The sequence below is a fragment of the Vanellus vanellus genome (assembly GCF_965231255.1).
Source record: "Vanellus vanellus genome assembly, chromosome: 1".
Classification (NCBI taxonomy): Eukaryota; Metazoa; Chordata; class Aves; order Charadriiformes; family Charadriidae; genus Vanellus; species Vanellus vanellus.
The window spans coordinates 10,109,801-10,127,719 of record NC_138905.1 but is presented as its reverse complement, the minus strand read 5'-3'; the positions used below and the strand labels follow the sequence as shown (position 1 = coordinate 10,127,719).

The window sequence follows — 17,919 nt, the reverse complement described above, 5'->3', positions numbered from 1 at the left end:
AAAAGACTGTTGCATCTATAAGGGACAGTTGCTTAGCAATATGTGCGCCTGTAAATAAGCATACTCTGTAAGCTAGACTATGAAGTTACGTGTGCCTTACTGTGGGAATCCGGAAATTTGCGTGAGGATATTAAACTATTTTGACACCACAGAGAGATGCTGAACAGAGAAACCTTCAGTGACAGAAGCCTACAATTCCCACTCACTCAAAATTTGGCACCAAAGTCATATATTTGAAATGAGAGTTTGCTAAGCAGTTTTGAGTTCTTTTTTTTTTGTTAGATTTTTTTTTAGGCTTTTTGTTTGTTTGTTTGTTTGTTTGTTTTTTATATTCCTGATACATGTATAGTAACCTGAAGTTTTGGAAGATGTTAATTAGGGAGGAATCACCCAAGGGAAAAAGAGATCAATAGATGATTTGATCCAACACAGATCACATCACTCAGAAGAAGAAAAATAACATACAAAAACCCTAAAAGCAAGAGAGAAAGAGAGAAATTCTCCCTTTATTTACCGTCTTACTTTTCGTGTTCTACCATCTTCAGAATACAAAACTTGCTCTACACTGAAAAGATTTTTTTAAAGCTCTTCTGTTGACATGAAGATGTGAAAACTGAACAAAGCATCAACTTCAACAGGAAATAATTCCATTCTATTTTGTTGGTTATTTTAAGAACTTTCCCTTTAACTAGTATTTAGTTCATTTACTTATTACAAAAGAAAAAAGGCAATATTTAGACGGGTGTGCTGCAGGGAGGAGTTTAGTAGACCTATTTGTGGTGTATGTAAGTAACAGGACTACAGAAAGAAAATTAGTTGTGGACTAATTTAATAGTGACATAGTGACCACATCTTGAGTACAGAGGAACTGTGATATGTGATCTTTCAGAGTAGTTAATTTTTAAACTAGCCTTCCTTTTACTAAAGCAGCAGAAAAAAAGCTCAAAAAACTAAACCAAACCAGAAAACCCCCAGTCTGTTTGCTAAAATAGAAAGAATTTGGGGGTGGGTGGGGATGGGGGGAAGAGAGAAAAGATTTGACTGGCACCAAGAGAAAGGCTTTTCTCTGACTTCATGAGCTTCACACTGAAGCTCTGAAAGAAAACAGGGACTAAACATATCGATCATTTTTACTAGTTATCCAGTTAATGTGTTTCTCTGGAAAGAAATGTACAAAGAATAAATTTACTCTGCCCATCTTGGGATGCCACATATCATAACAGGGAATTACCCAATGCCATTTTGAAATAGCAATAGCTGGTAATTCAGCCATAAATAAAAGTAATTCTTGGACTTTGCCAAGGCCAAACTAGGGCTCACAAGGAACACCTATTGATAAAAAATTAAACCCCATAATTTTGGGAACATTTTTTCCTTCATTTTTCCTTTACTTCCCTGTTACTAAGTCTGTGACTTTGTATTTCATAAACAACAAAGAAAACATTTCTGCAAGACTGCATTAAATCTGATGAATATTAAGTTTCTTTCAGAGGCAAATTTCTATAGTCACACCTATAAACAGAAAAATCAGCCCAAATTTGGAAAATTAGCTTTCCCCTTGATCTGTATCAATTTGTTCCCCATACTCAAAGACTTAAATGACTTCCCATGATACATAAGTGGGTAAAATATGAAAATCTGAACAGCTGCCAACTTAATTCTTCCTCTGTATAAGTACACAAGTTATTACCTTACAGTAACTGATTTGCCTTGGTCAGTTCATATAAAGAAATATATGCAAATGCCTAAATGAGCACAAGCTGTAGGATCGACATCTGAACTAAGAGCCATAAACGAGGCTTTATGCTGGTGGGTGCGTTGTGGGGGTCCATCCAAGAACTGGAGCTGGCGCAACCAGAATTTCCTTGGGGGGGAAATTCTCTTAGAGAGCTCCACAGGGCTTTGAAAGACTCCAGTGTATCGTACTTCATTTTTACCAAGCTCAGTTCACCTTTAAGTGAAGAAGTTGGAGGTTTGTTTTATTGCCCCCATCTGTCTTTCTCTTTTGTTTGTAGTCTACGCAAAGCAGTTTTACACAGCAGCAATTTTAAAGCAGCACTCTACTTACAAAATGTCTCACTCTTTCGTCTCCCAAATGGTAAGAAATGCTTTGGTAGGAAATCCTGCCCACGTTAAAGATCAGGGACAAGATTAAGGAGTGAGCAGCCCTCAAGCTAATAAACCCCGCGTACTAACTGGGACAGTTGATAGAGTTGAAAGGGATATGCAGTGGCACCATTTGTCTTGCAAACGGCTCAGAAGTCACATTTCTCCTTGTGGTAGGTAATACTGAGAGTAAATTCTGCCCCGACCCTCGTTGGAGGTCCACTGCTTTGGATTTTTGCTCACTTTACCCCTTCCTACTCCCAGGGGACACACGTCTTTCCCTTTTCCCCAGGCTGGATAGGGATCCTGAGTCTTTTGGCCCTGTCAATGGATTTCAGCGCTGTGCTGGAGCCAGGGAGCCAGTAAGGAAACGGTGGTGAGGGTTGGTGGTAGGAAAGCCGGAAATCTGGCTGTAAATGTCCTCCAAAGGAAGAACCCTGGCAGAAGGGGATGAACTTCTCTTTGGCACATCCAAAGGGCCAGAGGTAATTTGACCAGAAAAACTGTGCCTGTCGGATGAATTTAGAAGCAGGCTTTCTAGATCCAGTCAGCATAGCATATTTAATTTTCAGATTGTCTCTTTAGATCTTTGTTTACAATAACAGATGAAAAGAATTACTTTTACTTTCTGCCTCCATGTTCTTCTGTTTTCCCTAAGGCAACAACAGTAATAAAATGACTTAAAGGGAATAGTGTTCATTTATTGCCAACTTTGTTGTTCCAAAGTATCCCCAGATATGGCCGAGGGACACTTGCTAAGTTACACACTGCTTTTTCTTTTTTTCTTTTTCTTCTTTCTTTCCAAATTATATCATTGCACACTGACGGATCTATAAACCTATGGAATTGCTAATCTTCCTATGATTTAGGGAGGGGCTGGAAAACTTTAAAGGAAGCATAAACCAAGATGGCATATAAACATTTTGGCTTAAATTAAATATTATCATAACAAATGAGATGGTGAATTAAATTACAGCCATGTGATTCTACCTGCATGAACCATAAACTCAATAATTAAGTGCCAGCCACACTTAAATGCAAAGAAGCATGCACAGAATATAGCTATGCAATGTATAGTGTAAAGAGCCTTGCTTCTTCTTAACTGGGAATAGGTTTCTGAGCTACAAAGATTCCAAATTGCCACCAAGAGAACTATCAAGTATAAAAAAAGTGAATTCAGGTAAGAGTTAATAACTAGGTAAAATGTAATGGCCCAAGTAGATGTCTATCTCCTATAACCGAGAACACAGTCAGTGCTAATAGTCACAAAATTGTGCCGTTAAAGGAAATGACACAAAAGTGTAACTCTCTGTATGGACCTGTCTGTTCACGTGACAGAGCATATGTAGACGCTTGCTTGTACCAAGTAAAAGTACTTGGCACTCTTTGTACTTGTTAGTATATCGACATTTAATTCTCACCAGAAACATCCAGGGAGCAGCTGATTTCATATAGCATGCAAAGTGCGTGTAAGTAGCTGTCATCGTGTAGCTTGTCCTATGTGACTTTGGTAAAGTACCCATTGAAATTTTAAAGATTTATACATGTCAAGGCCAGGAGGGACCATTCCAACAATTCAATTTGAGCTGGGATCCTTAAAAGTGGCTAAATAAATTAGATAGTCAAATCACACTTGAAAATAACATCCTAAGGTGCCCTTCAGAAACACATCTTTAAAGCTTTCAAGTCGTAGAAATCTATCATATCCTTTAATAGGGATTCCTCTGATTGTGTACCACGTGAACTACTGCTATGGTGCCTCAGCCCAATCTAGTGCAGAGATGTAGCGACTAAACAGCAGCCCGAACTTTTAAAACAATAGTAAATTAATAGTTTAAGGACTAGATGAGCTTTCCAGTCAAGAAGCTATCCCTACCCTATCCCTACCTGCAAAACTAACTAGTGCTTCTGGTAACTTTTATAAATCACCCAAGCTTTGCTTCGCTGGTTTATGACATCCCAGGAATGTCAGAGTGGAATTGTAGCCACGGGGTTGTTTTTTTTTTTGCAGTTACCTATTATTTAACCCATATGCAATGCAGAGGTCGCCATGTGTTTATGCTGGGTCCCAGGTGCCTGTGAGATCTTAAAATCAAAATATTGCGGCTCACTAGTGAGGGATATGACTAGCAGCGTGTCTGTACTGTAAGTTCAGTATAAAAGCTGAGAAGTATTCTGTAGAGACTTCGCCTTCTTTGATCATTACCAAGGTCTGGTCAGGAATCGTGAGAAATATTCACGGGACTTATAGCAACCAGAATAGATCAAATGAGAGACTGAAGTCCAGAATAGCAAGAAATCCTCACAGAATTGCTCATTTAGTTGAATTACGTAAGCAAATATCTTATTTGTTATTTATAGCCTTTAATTTTTCATGAACAATGTTACTTTGGTGCTTGTGATACTCTATACGGAGGAAATGGAAAGATATTGTAATACGAAGTACTGCATGGGACAGTAATTATGATTTTATTGGAAAAAAATCTGTATTTTGTGGGAACGTGTAGCGGTTAACTTCTATCAGAGAGGTCCTGCTGTAAGTAAGTATGGCATAGCTGGGGGGAGCCTTTCAGCCCCTCTTCTTCTCAGATTGCCCGTATGGAAAAAAAAAAGAACCTAAGCGTACTTTAAAAGGTTTATCTATCTATAGGGTGAGAGAAGCTTAACTAATTAACATATACTAAGCCCTTGAAGAAACAGAAATGAAAATGACTGCTTACGGAACAAAGGGATATGAGGAGAGGGGCAACAGCCCAAGTCGGCCGCTCTCCTCAAATCCCGCGTGGACTGTCCTGAGCCACAAACCTACTGGCATGACTGACAGCGTCAGTACGAGGAATCCCTCTGAAGGAGCGAAAACGACAGTAAATTACCTCTTATAATTATGAGAGGAAATCTCGGAGGTCATAGCTGAGGTTAGCAGTGGGGCAAGCCGGGGCTGCACTTGCGCCGCAGCTGCTGCAGTGCACCTGGCCTATTAGTGGGGACCTGCGTTTTCAGCACCGACTGCCCCTGGAGATCAATAATTAAAAAAAAAAAAAAAAAAGTGTTTTTTTTTTTTAAAAAAGACCTTAACGTAGAAGTACAGACTGTCATGTGGGAAGTTTTGAACCATCACAAGTGAAGGCTATCTAATATCTAAGCAGCGGTATGTGCTGAAAGCAATACTAAATCAAGCGTGGTTTATATGCCACTTTATTTGTCCTCTATTTCTCTTGTTCCTTCTAATGAGAGTCTGCTGAGTTATTTTTATGGCCTTTATATTTCACACTCCCAAGGTACTGACAATAGCTTTAAGGAATAAATGAGGGAGGAATAAGTTTCTTAAATGATCTGTAATCTTTATCTGTAATCGCCGTTAAAGCAGTTACATTAAATACTCTGTTTGTAATGCAGTGTTTTATGGCAAAAATAGGTAGCTGTAAATATCTAAAGGTGGTGACCCGAACACACCAAGATACATAGTGCATCTTTCTAGTTGCCTTCCAAAACTGGACCCACATTACATACAACTTTTATTTATTTTTTTAATTTTTATGTATTTATTTATGTATTTATTTATCTATTATTTCTCACCTACATTTGTAGAGAAGTCTAAAAATTCATAAAAGACAGTAAAACCACCCCCAACAACCCATAGATGTGAAAAATGTTTATGAAAACAATTTATCTGATTTTAGCAACATTGTGCTGTACTTCTGTTATCCCCAGTTTGGGCTGCACTGTGTCCTGAATTCTGCGCTCCTCTTCTGCCTTATTCTTTTCCACCAGCTCCCGGCAGTGCCGCTTCTAATGCCCAGGACCAGAGCAGGCACCTACTGTGCCACGGTCACACATCACACTGGAGTGTGGTACTGGCTTCACCTTTTACTCATGATTAGCAAACACAGCTGCCCTAATATCATAGGAAACAAAAAAATCAAGGCGAATAAAATAGTTACAGTATAAATAGTCCTCTGAAGTTTACAGCAGTCAGAGAATGGGGACCTGAACTTCCCAGCTCACTCCAGAGTAATAGTGTCTCCATTTACACGGAATGGGTTGGAATCAGCCTAGTGCAATGTATAAAACATACTCTTTCTTACTATGGTGCATTTCTAAAAATAATTATTAAAAAATAAGCGTATACTTTCATTCTAGGTGATGAATCTCTTATTAATTTTCTAGGTTTCAACCCCAGCTATAAAAAAATCTACTTAATGTAATATAATACTTAGTATAAGAGCAAGTTGCAAGGTTAGTTAATTTGCTCAGACATTTAACACTAACCTTAATTTTTTTTAACCTTGAATATTAGATATTCTAGTCCTCACCTTGTAAAGTACTCCCGAAAGTTATTTGTGAGTGTGAAGATGGATCAATTTAAATATATTATTTCTATGTAATGAGATAGCCCAAGTATCAGGCGCTTGAGCTGTCCTTTCACATATATAGCTTAGCCCATATTTCTTAGTTTTTACCTAATCCACCTCTACTGTTCCCAAATGGCTTTTTATGAAGACAACTGTCCTCTATGGCCTAGGTAAAGACTGATGAAACTATTTTTATTATGACCTAGGAAATTATTCAAAGGGAGCTCTCTAGAGGCATATGGTTGGCATTATGAATATTTTACAGAATCATCTCTGAAAATCAGGCCAATAGCGTATACACACGGGGCCAAGTTCCACTCTCAGTTATACCTTGGCAACCACAACGATCTCCCATTTGGCTACGCTATGCGAGTATTTGTTTGGCTTATTGCATGCATGTATTTTTTATCTTTTTTCCCCGTCTTCAGCCCTGTCTTCCCATTTCCCATATTGTTCTTATAAAGAAGACAGTTATTATCAGTGTGGAATGATTATTGTTTGGGGGCTACTGACTACGTGTCTCCTACCTCATAAATGCAGGCAATAAGATGTACACAGGAATGAGGGAAAATGTACAGAAATTGTGCCTAATGTAACAGTGTCTTTCCTGAGGCACCAAAACTGATGCAGAATGTTAAAACCTCTGACCTCAATCTTGCTATGAACTCCATGCAGGAAAGGGCTGAGGGAAACCCACTGACTCCAGTGAGATGCCACAAAGAGAAAGCACATCTGGGAAGTTGCTGTAGGGCTGAGTCCTGGAGCAGGGCAAAAATAGGTCAAAATACTACACACGCTGAGATCAGGAGACAAGTATACAAGGGTTAATATTGCTCATTCTGATGTTTCTCCTCCTTTCTCTTTCTTGTTGATTCTTTTTTTGTTAGATAAATTCTATTTCATTTGCATGATTTCCATCTAGAAACTTAAACCTTTGGTCATAAAGACAAAATTTCATTATTTTGAACACGAAGGCTGAGACAACTCAAGACTGAAGTTCTGATCAGATGTGTGACCTTACCAAGGTGGAAAAATATTTTTAGAATTAACACAATAAGACATAATAAAACATTTAGAATGTTTTATAAAAGAAAAAAAAATGCTAAAAAGATTTGTACTTACCAGAATATCTTTTCCAGCCCACTTGCACTCATCCCTTCGGGAATGAGATACAGGCCAAACAATCTAAAGACAGAGAACAAAAATCACGTTGTGTTATTTCATGCTTCAACAATCACAAATTGCAGACCAAATGCTACAGAGTGTTTTTACCCAGTTTCTCTTTTCCCCATTCTTTTCCTTATTTCCTTTTCTTCCATAACATTTTATGACAAATAAATGAAATGATAGGGACAAAATAGGGATAATAGGAATCAGGGTAAAAACAATCTTGAAATATAGTCCGTACTGTGAATCTCCGCAGTGAAGCCTGAATACTAATGATAAGAAGCTTGACTCTCCATTAAGCGAGTGTTCTTCCACTGTTTTAAATCTGATGTAATGGAATGGAGACTGAGAGCAAAAAACTGCAGATAATTGCCAACAATAAATTGGATCTATATGAAATGCAACCTCATGTTAGAGCTACAGCATCAGAAATTAGATGTTTGACTCTTCACTGTATCCACTAGTACACTCTTTTACTAGGTTTAGTTAATTAAATAATAAAAAAGAAGCAATTGTATTTGAAAAGAATCACACCATCAAAATAGAAATGTTTATGCTGTTCCTATAGAGCTGCCCTAACACAAGTAAACCTAAATCTAGGTTTACTGTAATGTTTGCTTAGCAGAAAATGGATCTCACCTCATACGGAGAAAATCCAGAGACCCTCACAGTCAATTATTCATGTTTTTTTTTTTTTTTAAAAAGCTTTTAGGAATTACATATAGAATAAAACATGATCTTCCCATAAAATGCCAGGCTATTCATTTGGGAGCCTCAGATAATGCAATATGAATGGCCATAAGTCTGGATTACAGCCTTGGTGTTCAATACAGTTTGTTGAAAGAAAGTAAAAGGCAAAGTATTAAAAAAAAGAAGAAGAAAGAATGAATATGGATGACAGAATAGGTCGAAGGAGATGTTATATATTACATTTGAAAATACAGTTTGCAAGCATGGTTTTAAATTCAAAGTTTTCTTAAAACTAAATGAAATCCAAACAGAAATCGAACACCTTAAGTCTATAAAATGAGGCTGAAAATTTTATGAGCACATTCTCTCTCGAAGGATTCCCGCTACTTCCTGTTTCTATTCTCAGCATAAGACGTGCAGAGACATGTGAAAATTAAAATTTACTAGGTTGAAAAACATTAACCAAACTTCTCAGGTCTCCCAAAAGGACCAGTTCAAGTTCAGTGCAAGTTTTGGCCAAAGATTTCTGTATTCTATATATTGTTATATATATTGTTATATATATTGTTATATATATTGTTCTAATCCATAAAAAGAATGGCTAGATGTTCTTTCTCCTTATTCTCACAGCACAATATTTTCCCCTAATTTTGTTTAAAAATCAGCTAAATTGAACTGCTTTTAATAGCCTGGCAGTTCATTTTTTTGAGTTTGTGCTCCTTTGGAGTCATATGTTTCTACCAGCATTTAGACAGAAACCTTAAGTTCTTTTTTACATGGTGGAAACAACAACTAGTGAAGTTTGAACTCAAGTGCAGCACTGGCTGCATTGTACTTTTGATTGAAGATTCTTCCATGACCCTCCTGTCTTTAACAAGCAGATCCCGAAATTCTTTAAGCCTTTTGTCTGTTCTTAAATCTAAAGTGTAAATTGTAAGTCTGTTCTTCACGTCTGTTGCCAACATTCAGTTCCATGTTACCGACAGCAATTCTTTATTTAATGTAGTAATATTTGCATATAACTTCAAACAAGTGTTCTAAAGGTATCTGAATACTTAAGTATGCAAGATACAATTCCTCCCATTCTGCAGAGCTGTTTTCTGCAATGGAAACACCTTCTTTCCTTTAATTATTCCAGATGTTTTGCACATTAAGCTATCAATCCCTCAGAGAATTCAAATAAATAGCTAGTTTCCTTTATAGCTGCTCTAAAGAGAATAGAAAAGAAAATACCCAGTTTTCCTTTTATCCTTTTTCCTTAGAGAATACAAATGAATAGCCTGTCTTCCCTCTGAACAGAAAACACAAGGTATTTATTGCTATCATCTTAGGAAGCTAATAGTCAAACGGGCAAAAGGTCAGGAACACCAAGAAAAAAACATCCCTGGGTATTGAAGCAATATATCTCTCATAAAAGGGTACTCTCTGGATTTTAAAATGTGCCATGAAAATACTTCAATGTAACAAATCAAAGCTCCATCCCCTCGTTTACCTTCTTAGTATGTTGTTTTATTACAATAAATGAGAAATGAAATTATTTATTTAGACTCCAACAAAAGAATATCACTGAATTGTTTGTCAGCTTTTAATTCATTACCAATTTTTACTGGAAAATTATACTCTCCATCAATAATAGCAAGCTTTTACAGACCTATTCTTCTTTTATTAATACTGAATCTATTTTGGTTTGAAAGCAGCAGAAGCAGAGTGCCTACAAGTGCTGGGTTAAAGGAGAGAAATCAACCCTCAGACTCCCAAACAGCTTCTTTTTATCTGCAAACGAATACAGAGTAATAAGGCTTTTTTGTGTAAACTGTCATAATAGATGTTTGGGGTTTTTTTAGCAGTAAACATGAAAGTATGTCTTGCTTGGGAAATAGCTGGATTATTCACTTATCATTTACTTGTTCATAGCCTGAAAAAAGCATTGTAGATTATACAGTCATAGGTTATAGGCTTATTATAAACTTCTCTTCATAGACACAGTAAATGTTTTTGTTGTAATGATATTTCTGACATCCAAACACTTACCACACAATCCATACCGTGCCCAATATAGCCTGAGTAATAACAGTTCTGCAACATTACAAGTAGATATTTACATTGTGCAAAACATGAACGAAAGTACCTTTTGATATTCCTTGATGTTAACCAAGTTGAACGAAAATATGTGATCCTTTGCTCCAACGTACAGCCGACTCCGTTCTTCATCCAAGAGGAAAGTATGGTAACTGGAGCTATTAGCTAGTCCATTGAAATTGATTATATTGTTGGATTCCAACATTTCTGTAAGATAAAGGTAATACTTTCCTTGTTAATATGGTCAAATAAAATACAGACTTATATTTTGACTTGTACAGATTTCATTTTAGGAATTTATAGTTAAGGAGTAGAAAGCAGTGAAAGCGCTAGGGACCTGGCTCCGTGAATGTTTTTATTTCAAGTACCCAAACCCAAATTGCTCATGCGATTCAGCTCTACACAAACAAAGGTCAAAACATCAGTGAAATCAATTAAAATCCTGTAAAGGTGGTAAAATTATATCCATGTAACTCATCAACTGTTGGACAAAGTTTAATTCTGTTCTATCAATGAGATTTACGAGGATAAACCTGAGCATGACCAGCCGATAAAAACCACACCAAAACACAACATCTCCTACTTCCAACATAAAAAACTATTTCATATAGATCTGTACGTTATGAGAAGGGGGATATGAATGACGATTTGATGAGATAAAATAACATGTACAATCTAGTCTTACGTGTATTATTATCTTCCCAGCTTACTGACACAGGCAGCATATTGTTCCCTTGCTTGGAACCGTGTATTTATCCATCACAAGAATAAAACTGGAGAATCACAGAATCACGGAATCATGGAATTTTCAGAGTTGGAAGGGACCTCTAGAGATCATCTAGTCCAACTCCCCTGCCAAAGCAGGATTGCCCAGAGCACATTACTCAGGACTGCATCCAGGCGGGGCTTGAAAACCTCCAGAGAAGGGGACTCCACAGCCTCCCTGGGCAGCCTGTGCCAGTGCTCTGGCATCCGAACCGTAAAGACGTTTTTCCGTGTATTTGAACGGAACTTCCTGTGTTCCAACTTGTGCCCATTGCCCCTCGTCCTGTCACTGGGAACCACTGAAAAGAGCCTGGCTCCATCCTCCTTCAACCCACCCTTTAGATACTTGTATGCCATAATAAGGTCTCCCCTCAGCCTTCTCTTCTCCAGGCTAAAGAGTCCCAGCTCTCTCAGCCTTTCCTCATAAGGCAGATGCTCCAAGCCCTTCATCATCTTAGTTGCCCTTCGCTGGACTCCCTCCAGCAGTTCCCTGTCCCTGTCTGGTAATTTTGCTTCTGTTTAAATGTAAGAATAATTTTCTAGTTCTCAAACTCCTCACGGAACCATTGCACTTGCCAAGGACAAGATTTTAAGCACAAGGATCCACAGATTCCTTTTAGCTCTTCACAAACATTAACAAAGACATACACATTTTCCTGAAACCACTTAAAAATATTTTTTCTGTAAGATAATACAGACCATATTAGTATAAACTTCCGTGAAAACACTCTCTCTTTATTCCTGTCTACCTACACTGATATCCAGACCAAAGCCAAACCATCTCCATCATTTCAAGGCATGTCTGCGCTAGTAAGTCATTGACTGCGCTAGTAAGTCATTGACAAGAAAGTCTCCCTGTGACGACAAATCCTACGCGGTTCAAGCCCCGACCTTGTGATGTACGGAGGCAAACACGCAGTTATAGGAGCAGGAGCAGTTCCGTCAATGCCCGTGCAGCTCCTCACACAGCACCCGTGAGGACAGATGACCCCTCTCGAAACAGCTGCCAAACGCCTAGATGTCTAGGATTTGCCTAACAGTGCAGCTACCTGCTATGCCTTTTTGGTTTTCAAAAAGCTCTCTCCCATTTTCCACCATTACTCCAACTGATAAGCCAGGGTAGGGTAGCATCCTCTATGCTGCTAAAAATCAAGGTGAAACTGCTGTTAAAAAAGAAGCTTCTGCTTAATTTTCTTTTTTCTTTTCCTTCTTTATTTCCCCTTCTTTTATTTTAATCAGAACAAGGAAGATGTTAGGTGAGGCTTGCTTTGCACCTACATAAATGTGGTACTTACAATTTTACAGAATTTAAACACCTGCAGCTTAGTAGTCCCATGGATGTTAAACCTATTTTTTACATTCACTTATACCAGGTGGATTTTGGAGCAGGCGCACACTCTATCATGGCAAGAATTAGTAGGCAATATATTCAAGGAAGATAAAGATAGCACTAAGAGTCGCATAGCGTCCAAGCTAGCATTGCCCCAGTATTCTTTGAACTTATTTGGAAAAACTCTCACCAACACCAAAAAAGAGTTCATTTGCGTAGAAGAGTAGAAAAGTGTCAGAGCATATTTTGTTCCTTATTCTATGTTTTTTTCTGTCTAAATATAACTATACATTTGTATTACAGAATAAATTTTAAAACTTGTACTGCTCAAGACGTAAGTTCTCATTTTTTTAATTTTTTTTTATTTTTATTTAAATATAACAAGAAGAAATCAAATCACCCCAAGCAGTCTTGTCAAAATAATTCTTCTGGCTTCCTGCCAAGTTCTAGAATTTGACTGTATTGTCCTCCAGTTCACTTATTTGCATTTTGTTAGAGACTTTACTAATTCTCTTTACATTGTAATGACTGATTCAGATGTTGAATGTCGACTCGCTGAATAGCGAGTGATGCAGATGATTGATTGCTTAACTTTTCTTAGAACTCACTTGGCTAGAAATGCTTTGCTGTCATCTGTATCTGATCATTTTTCTTATAATATAGCTGTCAAAAACCTTTGTAATTTTTTTCATCTTTCTTGGTTTGAACTCGCATAGGTGTGATTCTGCCCTTTGTGACTGCGGCGTAAAGACAAGACCCTGCTGAAGTCAATGTTACACAAATGTAAAACTGATATAAATGGAAATAAGATGAGTTAGGCGCACAGCCACTTGGATTAAAACAAGCCCAATATGATTTTACTAATGTGGACTTCTAAATATTCACAACTACAGATGGTGATCAATGTTTTCTTTTCTTTCTAATATTCATGAAAAATGCCAGACCATAACATTGGAGTCTAAGGTTTATTATGGCCAAGAGTAAATTACATCATCATCATCACTGTTCATACGTCTCCACAGTATAAGTTAAAAGGACCAGGTGTAGCTGTGCAGGGAAATATATATCTTTTTTTTTTTCTTTTCTTTTCATTTTCTGTGACTCTTTAGAGTATGCAACAGTAAAGGTAACACTGGTGGGTTTTTTGTGAGCTTGTAATTTAAAATCAAACTAAAAGCTGAAACCCTGTTCTCTTCTTTAAGATTAGGACATTTCTAATGGCTTTTAATCCAGTATCTGCCGTATTGCCCCATTACTGACTTTTGCAGGAGGTGACCAGATTTCCAGGGTCTATTGCCCAAAAGATTAGGCCTAAGCGTATTCCAAGTGCTATATTTCAAATCATGTAAAATCAGGCTTGTCCTTATCATGAATCAGGTTGAGAATATAGGTGGAGGACAAAAAAGTCATTTGGGTGCTGATGATTCTCATTCACTACTAATTCAGTTAGGATTGAGTTACATCACACCTAAGAGGTGAAAACCTAAACAATCTCTGCAGTTCCTCTGCTGTTTATTCTAACGTACATGTATTTCTCCAGTGACCAATATGGCTTCGTATGACATTCTGGAAAGGGCTGTTGAAGAGCAAAACAATGGCGTTTGCACAATCAATACAAATTAAGTATTCTACTTCCTCAAATTAATTAGTTTCAAAATGTTTCCCATCCAGTGTCATTTCAGTATCCAGCCAGTGACTATTGCTGGGAGACTGACAGAAAGAGCAGTGACAGGGCACGCTCCCAGAAGGGCACTGATATCCATCAATTCTGTCAAGCGTCCATCAGTCATGCTGGCAAGGTACGCGGCTGATCCGTGCTAAAAGAAACCAAGATTTACAACAAAGATCGCACTGCAATGCCAAGAGGAAAATGATGAATGCCTTCAATAAGACAATGAAATTAATACTGCCTGCTCTGCATACCCCAATCCTTTTCCATTTTTTGTTGCTGTTGTTCTTATTAAAGGTTGGCATATCCATGACCTATGCAGACAGATAATGCAGCCTGTACTTAAAGTATTTTTTTTTTTACTTTCTTTATGCTTTTTCCAGTTATTTTTATGGCAAAGATGGTAACATTACTCCACCAAATGTTGCAGCCAAGTATCATTTCTTCAGTAATTGCTCAGAGAGCATTTTCTTATTTGCTTTCGACACATCCTCAGCCGTAGTCATGCCTGTTGTTTCGAACAGGAGTGAACGAACCCTATAAAGCTAACCACTGCACATTATGACTGTAGTATTGTCTATAAAATGCCGTATGAGGTAGATTTAGAGTGGGTGGTGATATTTTGAAGTCAATAAAGACTTCATTGCTTTTGTTATTGGTACTTACTTCCCACAATTATTAAGAGTGTTGCAGGTGACCAAAAATAACGGTTTGAAATGCACCACATCTTTAAAAACATCATATTATAATGAATTTTCACTTGTGATTATCATTGAAACCAGTTGGAGGCTGAGTTTCTCAAGGTTTGCGGGCCAAATTCTCCTACTAACAATTTCAATTCAAATACCTTTAATTCACTGTCCTGACTTGTTTGCTACATCTTACTCTCCTTTCTCTGCCAGTGTCCAAGTTTGAAGTATTTGACCATTTTCAATGTGCCTTTCTGTAGACTTTGCATGGCCTTTCTTCTATTAACTGATGTTTCTGTTGATCCAGTCTGACTTGTGTCAGAACATTCACTTTGCCAGGCCAAGCTGGCAAATTTACAGAAGAAAACCAGTCCCTAACTCTTGCCTTCCTTTTAATACATGGTTATTTAATTTGCTAATGGAATCACAACTAATAGTATGTATACAGACAGAGGGCCAAATTCCTGGAGTGAAATCCATGGAGGTATGCATGCACAAGGAATGTAGATTTGGTTTATTTTTATGACACTTTTTTCATTAAAGAATAAGCCAGAAAACCACAGCTATAGCTGAGACGAATACAGTCAGGCAGGTCCTGAGGTTTGCTTTATCCATGGTTGGTATTCCACTGTAAACCTTGTTTTATGTCTGTGTTCCTTCAGCGGCGTTTGTCAAGAGAAGAACATAACAAAAGCAAACCATCTTTATTTTTTACTTATCTACTACCAGACTGGCTAATCCTAGCGAGAGAGAGTTTTGTCTGTGTAACAAGTTAGAAAATTTGTGAGCTTTGGCCTGCGTTCCTGTTACAGACTTCACAACAACGTGCCAGCCAAGATTATTTTTCTTGATAAGGATCAAAGGGCCATATCAATTTCTAGAAAAATGAGAGGAAAGGTCTCCCAGTTTCCTCACTGGGATTCCGATCTGGCCTTGTCCCATTACTGGTGACTCCACAGAGTGACTGGATTCTACAGCGAGTTCTGCTCGTCATAACACGCTTGTGAACCAAATGAGTGGGTTGCTGGTTGCACAAAATTCTCGACCTTCATTCCTTTGCCAACAACGATAAGATCTCCTAGCAGCAGATAAAAGATGAGTCAATGCGTATTATGCCATCAAACAGGGATTTTGCTGAATTGTGAGCAATGCCTCCCACAACGTCATGCTAGAACATTTCCTTCTTCTCGCGCCAGGCTTTTACTTTGGCTACAGAGTATCAGGTGGCCGCATGTTTGCACATGCATTTGTTGCTTACACAGATGCATATTGTGCCTCTTCTGTATATCAGCATGTATATCTGTCTAAATAATCCCGGGTGTAAATTAGTCATTGCCCTTTGAGTGATTATTTGCTGAATTCTAAGATATTAACTCTACCGTGCAAGGAAAGGAGTGGGTATTTTAACTTCCAACCTCTCCTGTAGCTTCTCCACTTCATCGCTCTGGGTGTAGATGGTGAAGTCTGCCCCTGTCAAAGAGTTCAGGAAAAGGCAGGGATTGGTGGGAAATCACGACAGCTTCCTGCACAGCATTAGCCAGCAGCGCTTATTTGGCAAAACCAGGGATATGAGCAGGGAAAAGGCACCAGATTTGTTGCGTTGTGAGTCTGTTCCCCATCCAAAAGAGACAACGGCTGCCATGCCCGTAGCGAGATGTTTCAGCGGGCTACTTCCATGTTGACAGGGACTAACTCCGATGGGTGCTTGTCAGCTGTCTGAAATCAGGTGACCTTGACCTCGTCCTTAGTAACATGGTCAGTGGCCTGAAGGATAACTTCTTCCCCCACCCCAGGATTTGACTACTTTATACTTCAACTACTTTCTTTCATCTACACCTCAGACATCACTGGGACCTTCGGGTCTCGCCCTTAGTGAGGAGAATGGCTCAGCTGCCCACTCTAAGAAAAAAATAAGAATCTTGCTAACATTCTATGGTATAATTCAAACTTCTAAAAAGTAATTAATTAAAATAAAGGATAGCTAATTTATCCATTGTTTAATTTTTCATCTGAGAAAAAAAATTGAAACAAATAATTGCAGAAACGTTTGCTTTGTTACATTTTTAACTGGTCAGGCTATCAGTCTTTTAGTAACAGCCAAAATTTCCAAATTATTTTCAGCAATTAGCATTTGATTTCATAGTAAGGGTAGAATAAAAAAGACACAGAAAATGATAAAAAAAAAACTTAAAACCTTACGCTTTCACGTAATTTTAGAATTATGCTGCTTGGGAATATCAGAAAGTGATCAGTTTTATCTGAAATGAAACAAAAAACAGGTTTATAAAGTGTATGAGATCACATAGTGCAATAAGTGGTTTATCCATTTTTAGAAATGTAACAAGAAAACTTTTGTAATCAGCACCTCTGTTTTTTTGCTACATTATGAGCCAGATAAACTTGAAACTATACAGCATTTGTTGTTGATGGCAATTCAGTGTTATTGTAATTTGAATGAGATAAATCACTGGGAGAAAAGGGAGGGTTATCTTATCAGTAATCAAAATACAATTGGAACAGAGCCTCTCACAGCTGTTCAATCAGTTCTAGCTTTCATCCTCTTCATCTACCTTATCATAACAGTTGCCAATCACCTGGTTCCACTGAACTCTACTAGAAGGAGAAAAAAACAACCATTTTTTTTGCTGTAAAACTTTTGTTTCTGAAAGAACATGTAGTTCCCTGAACTATGTTTTCATTACAATTTATCTATTAGAAGTAGCTAGGACAAGATATACAGTTTTTAGTGCACTTATGATGTAAAGCAAGCATTTTAAATGAAACACTCCTGCCTACCTTCCACTGCAGCAAAGAACACTTGAGGGCCATGAGTATAGTTTGATTAAAACCAGATACTTGGAAAGAGGAATGTTGCACCAATGTTTTGTTTCAGTTGCACCGGCATAAGCATGGGCTCCTTTGACTTCAAAATACTGATGCATATGTTTTTTATACTGTAAAACTGAGAGAAGATTTTAGCTCATTAATGTCAGCGCTATTTAGCTATATGACAGCCCTTAAAGTGTTCTTGATTTGAATAATTGAAGAAGTCACATAATATTTCAAAGACAT

The 17,919-nt window shown here is 37.7% G+C and overlaps 1 protein-coding gene across 1 annotated transcript in view; it reads right to left on the bottom strand.

Annotated features, from left to right (window-relative positions):
• Positions 1-17,919, bottom strand: part of SEMA3A (semaphorin 3A) — a gene marked incomplete at its 3' end in the record, with an annotated part of 167,821 nt that overhangs the window by 107,294 nt on the left and 42,608 nt on the right. Inside the window, exons 2-3 of the mRNA XM_082490315.1 lie at positions 10,444-10,601; positions 7,581-7,643 (exon numbers count right to left, since the gene is read on the bottom strand). Coding sequence (XP_082346441.1) covers positions 7,581-7,643; positions 10,444-10,601 — 221 coding nt within the window. The remainder of the gene's footprint in view (positions 1-7,580; positions 7,644-10,443; positions 10,602-17,919) is intronic.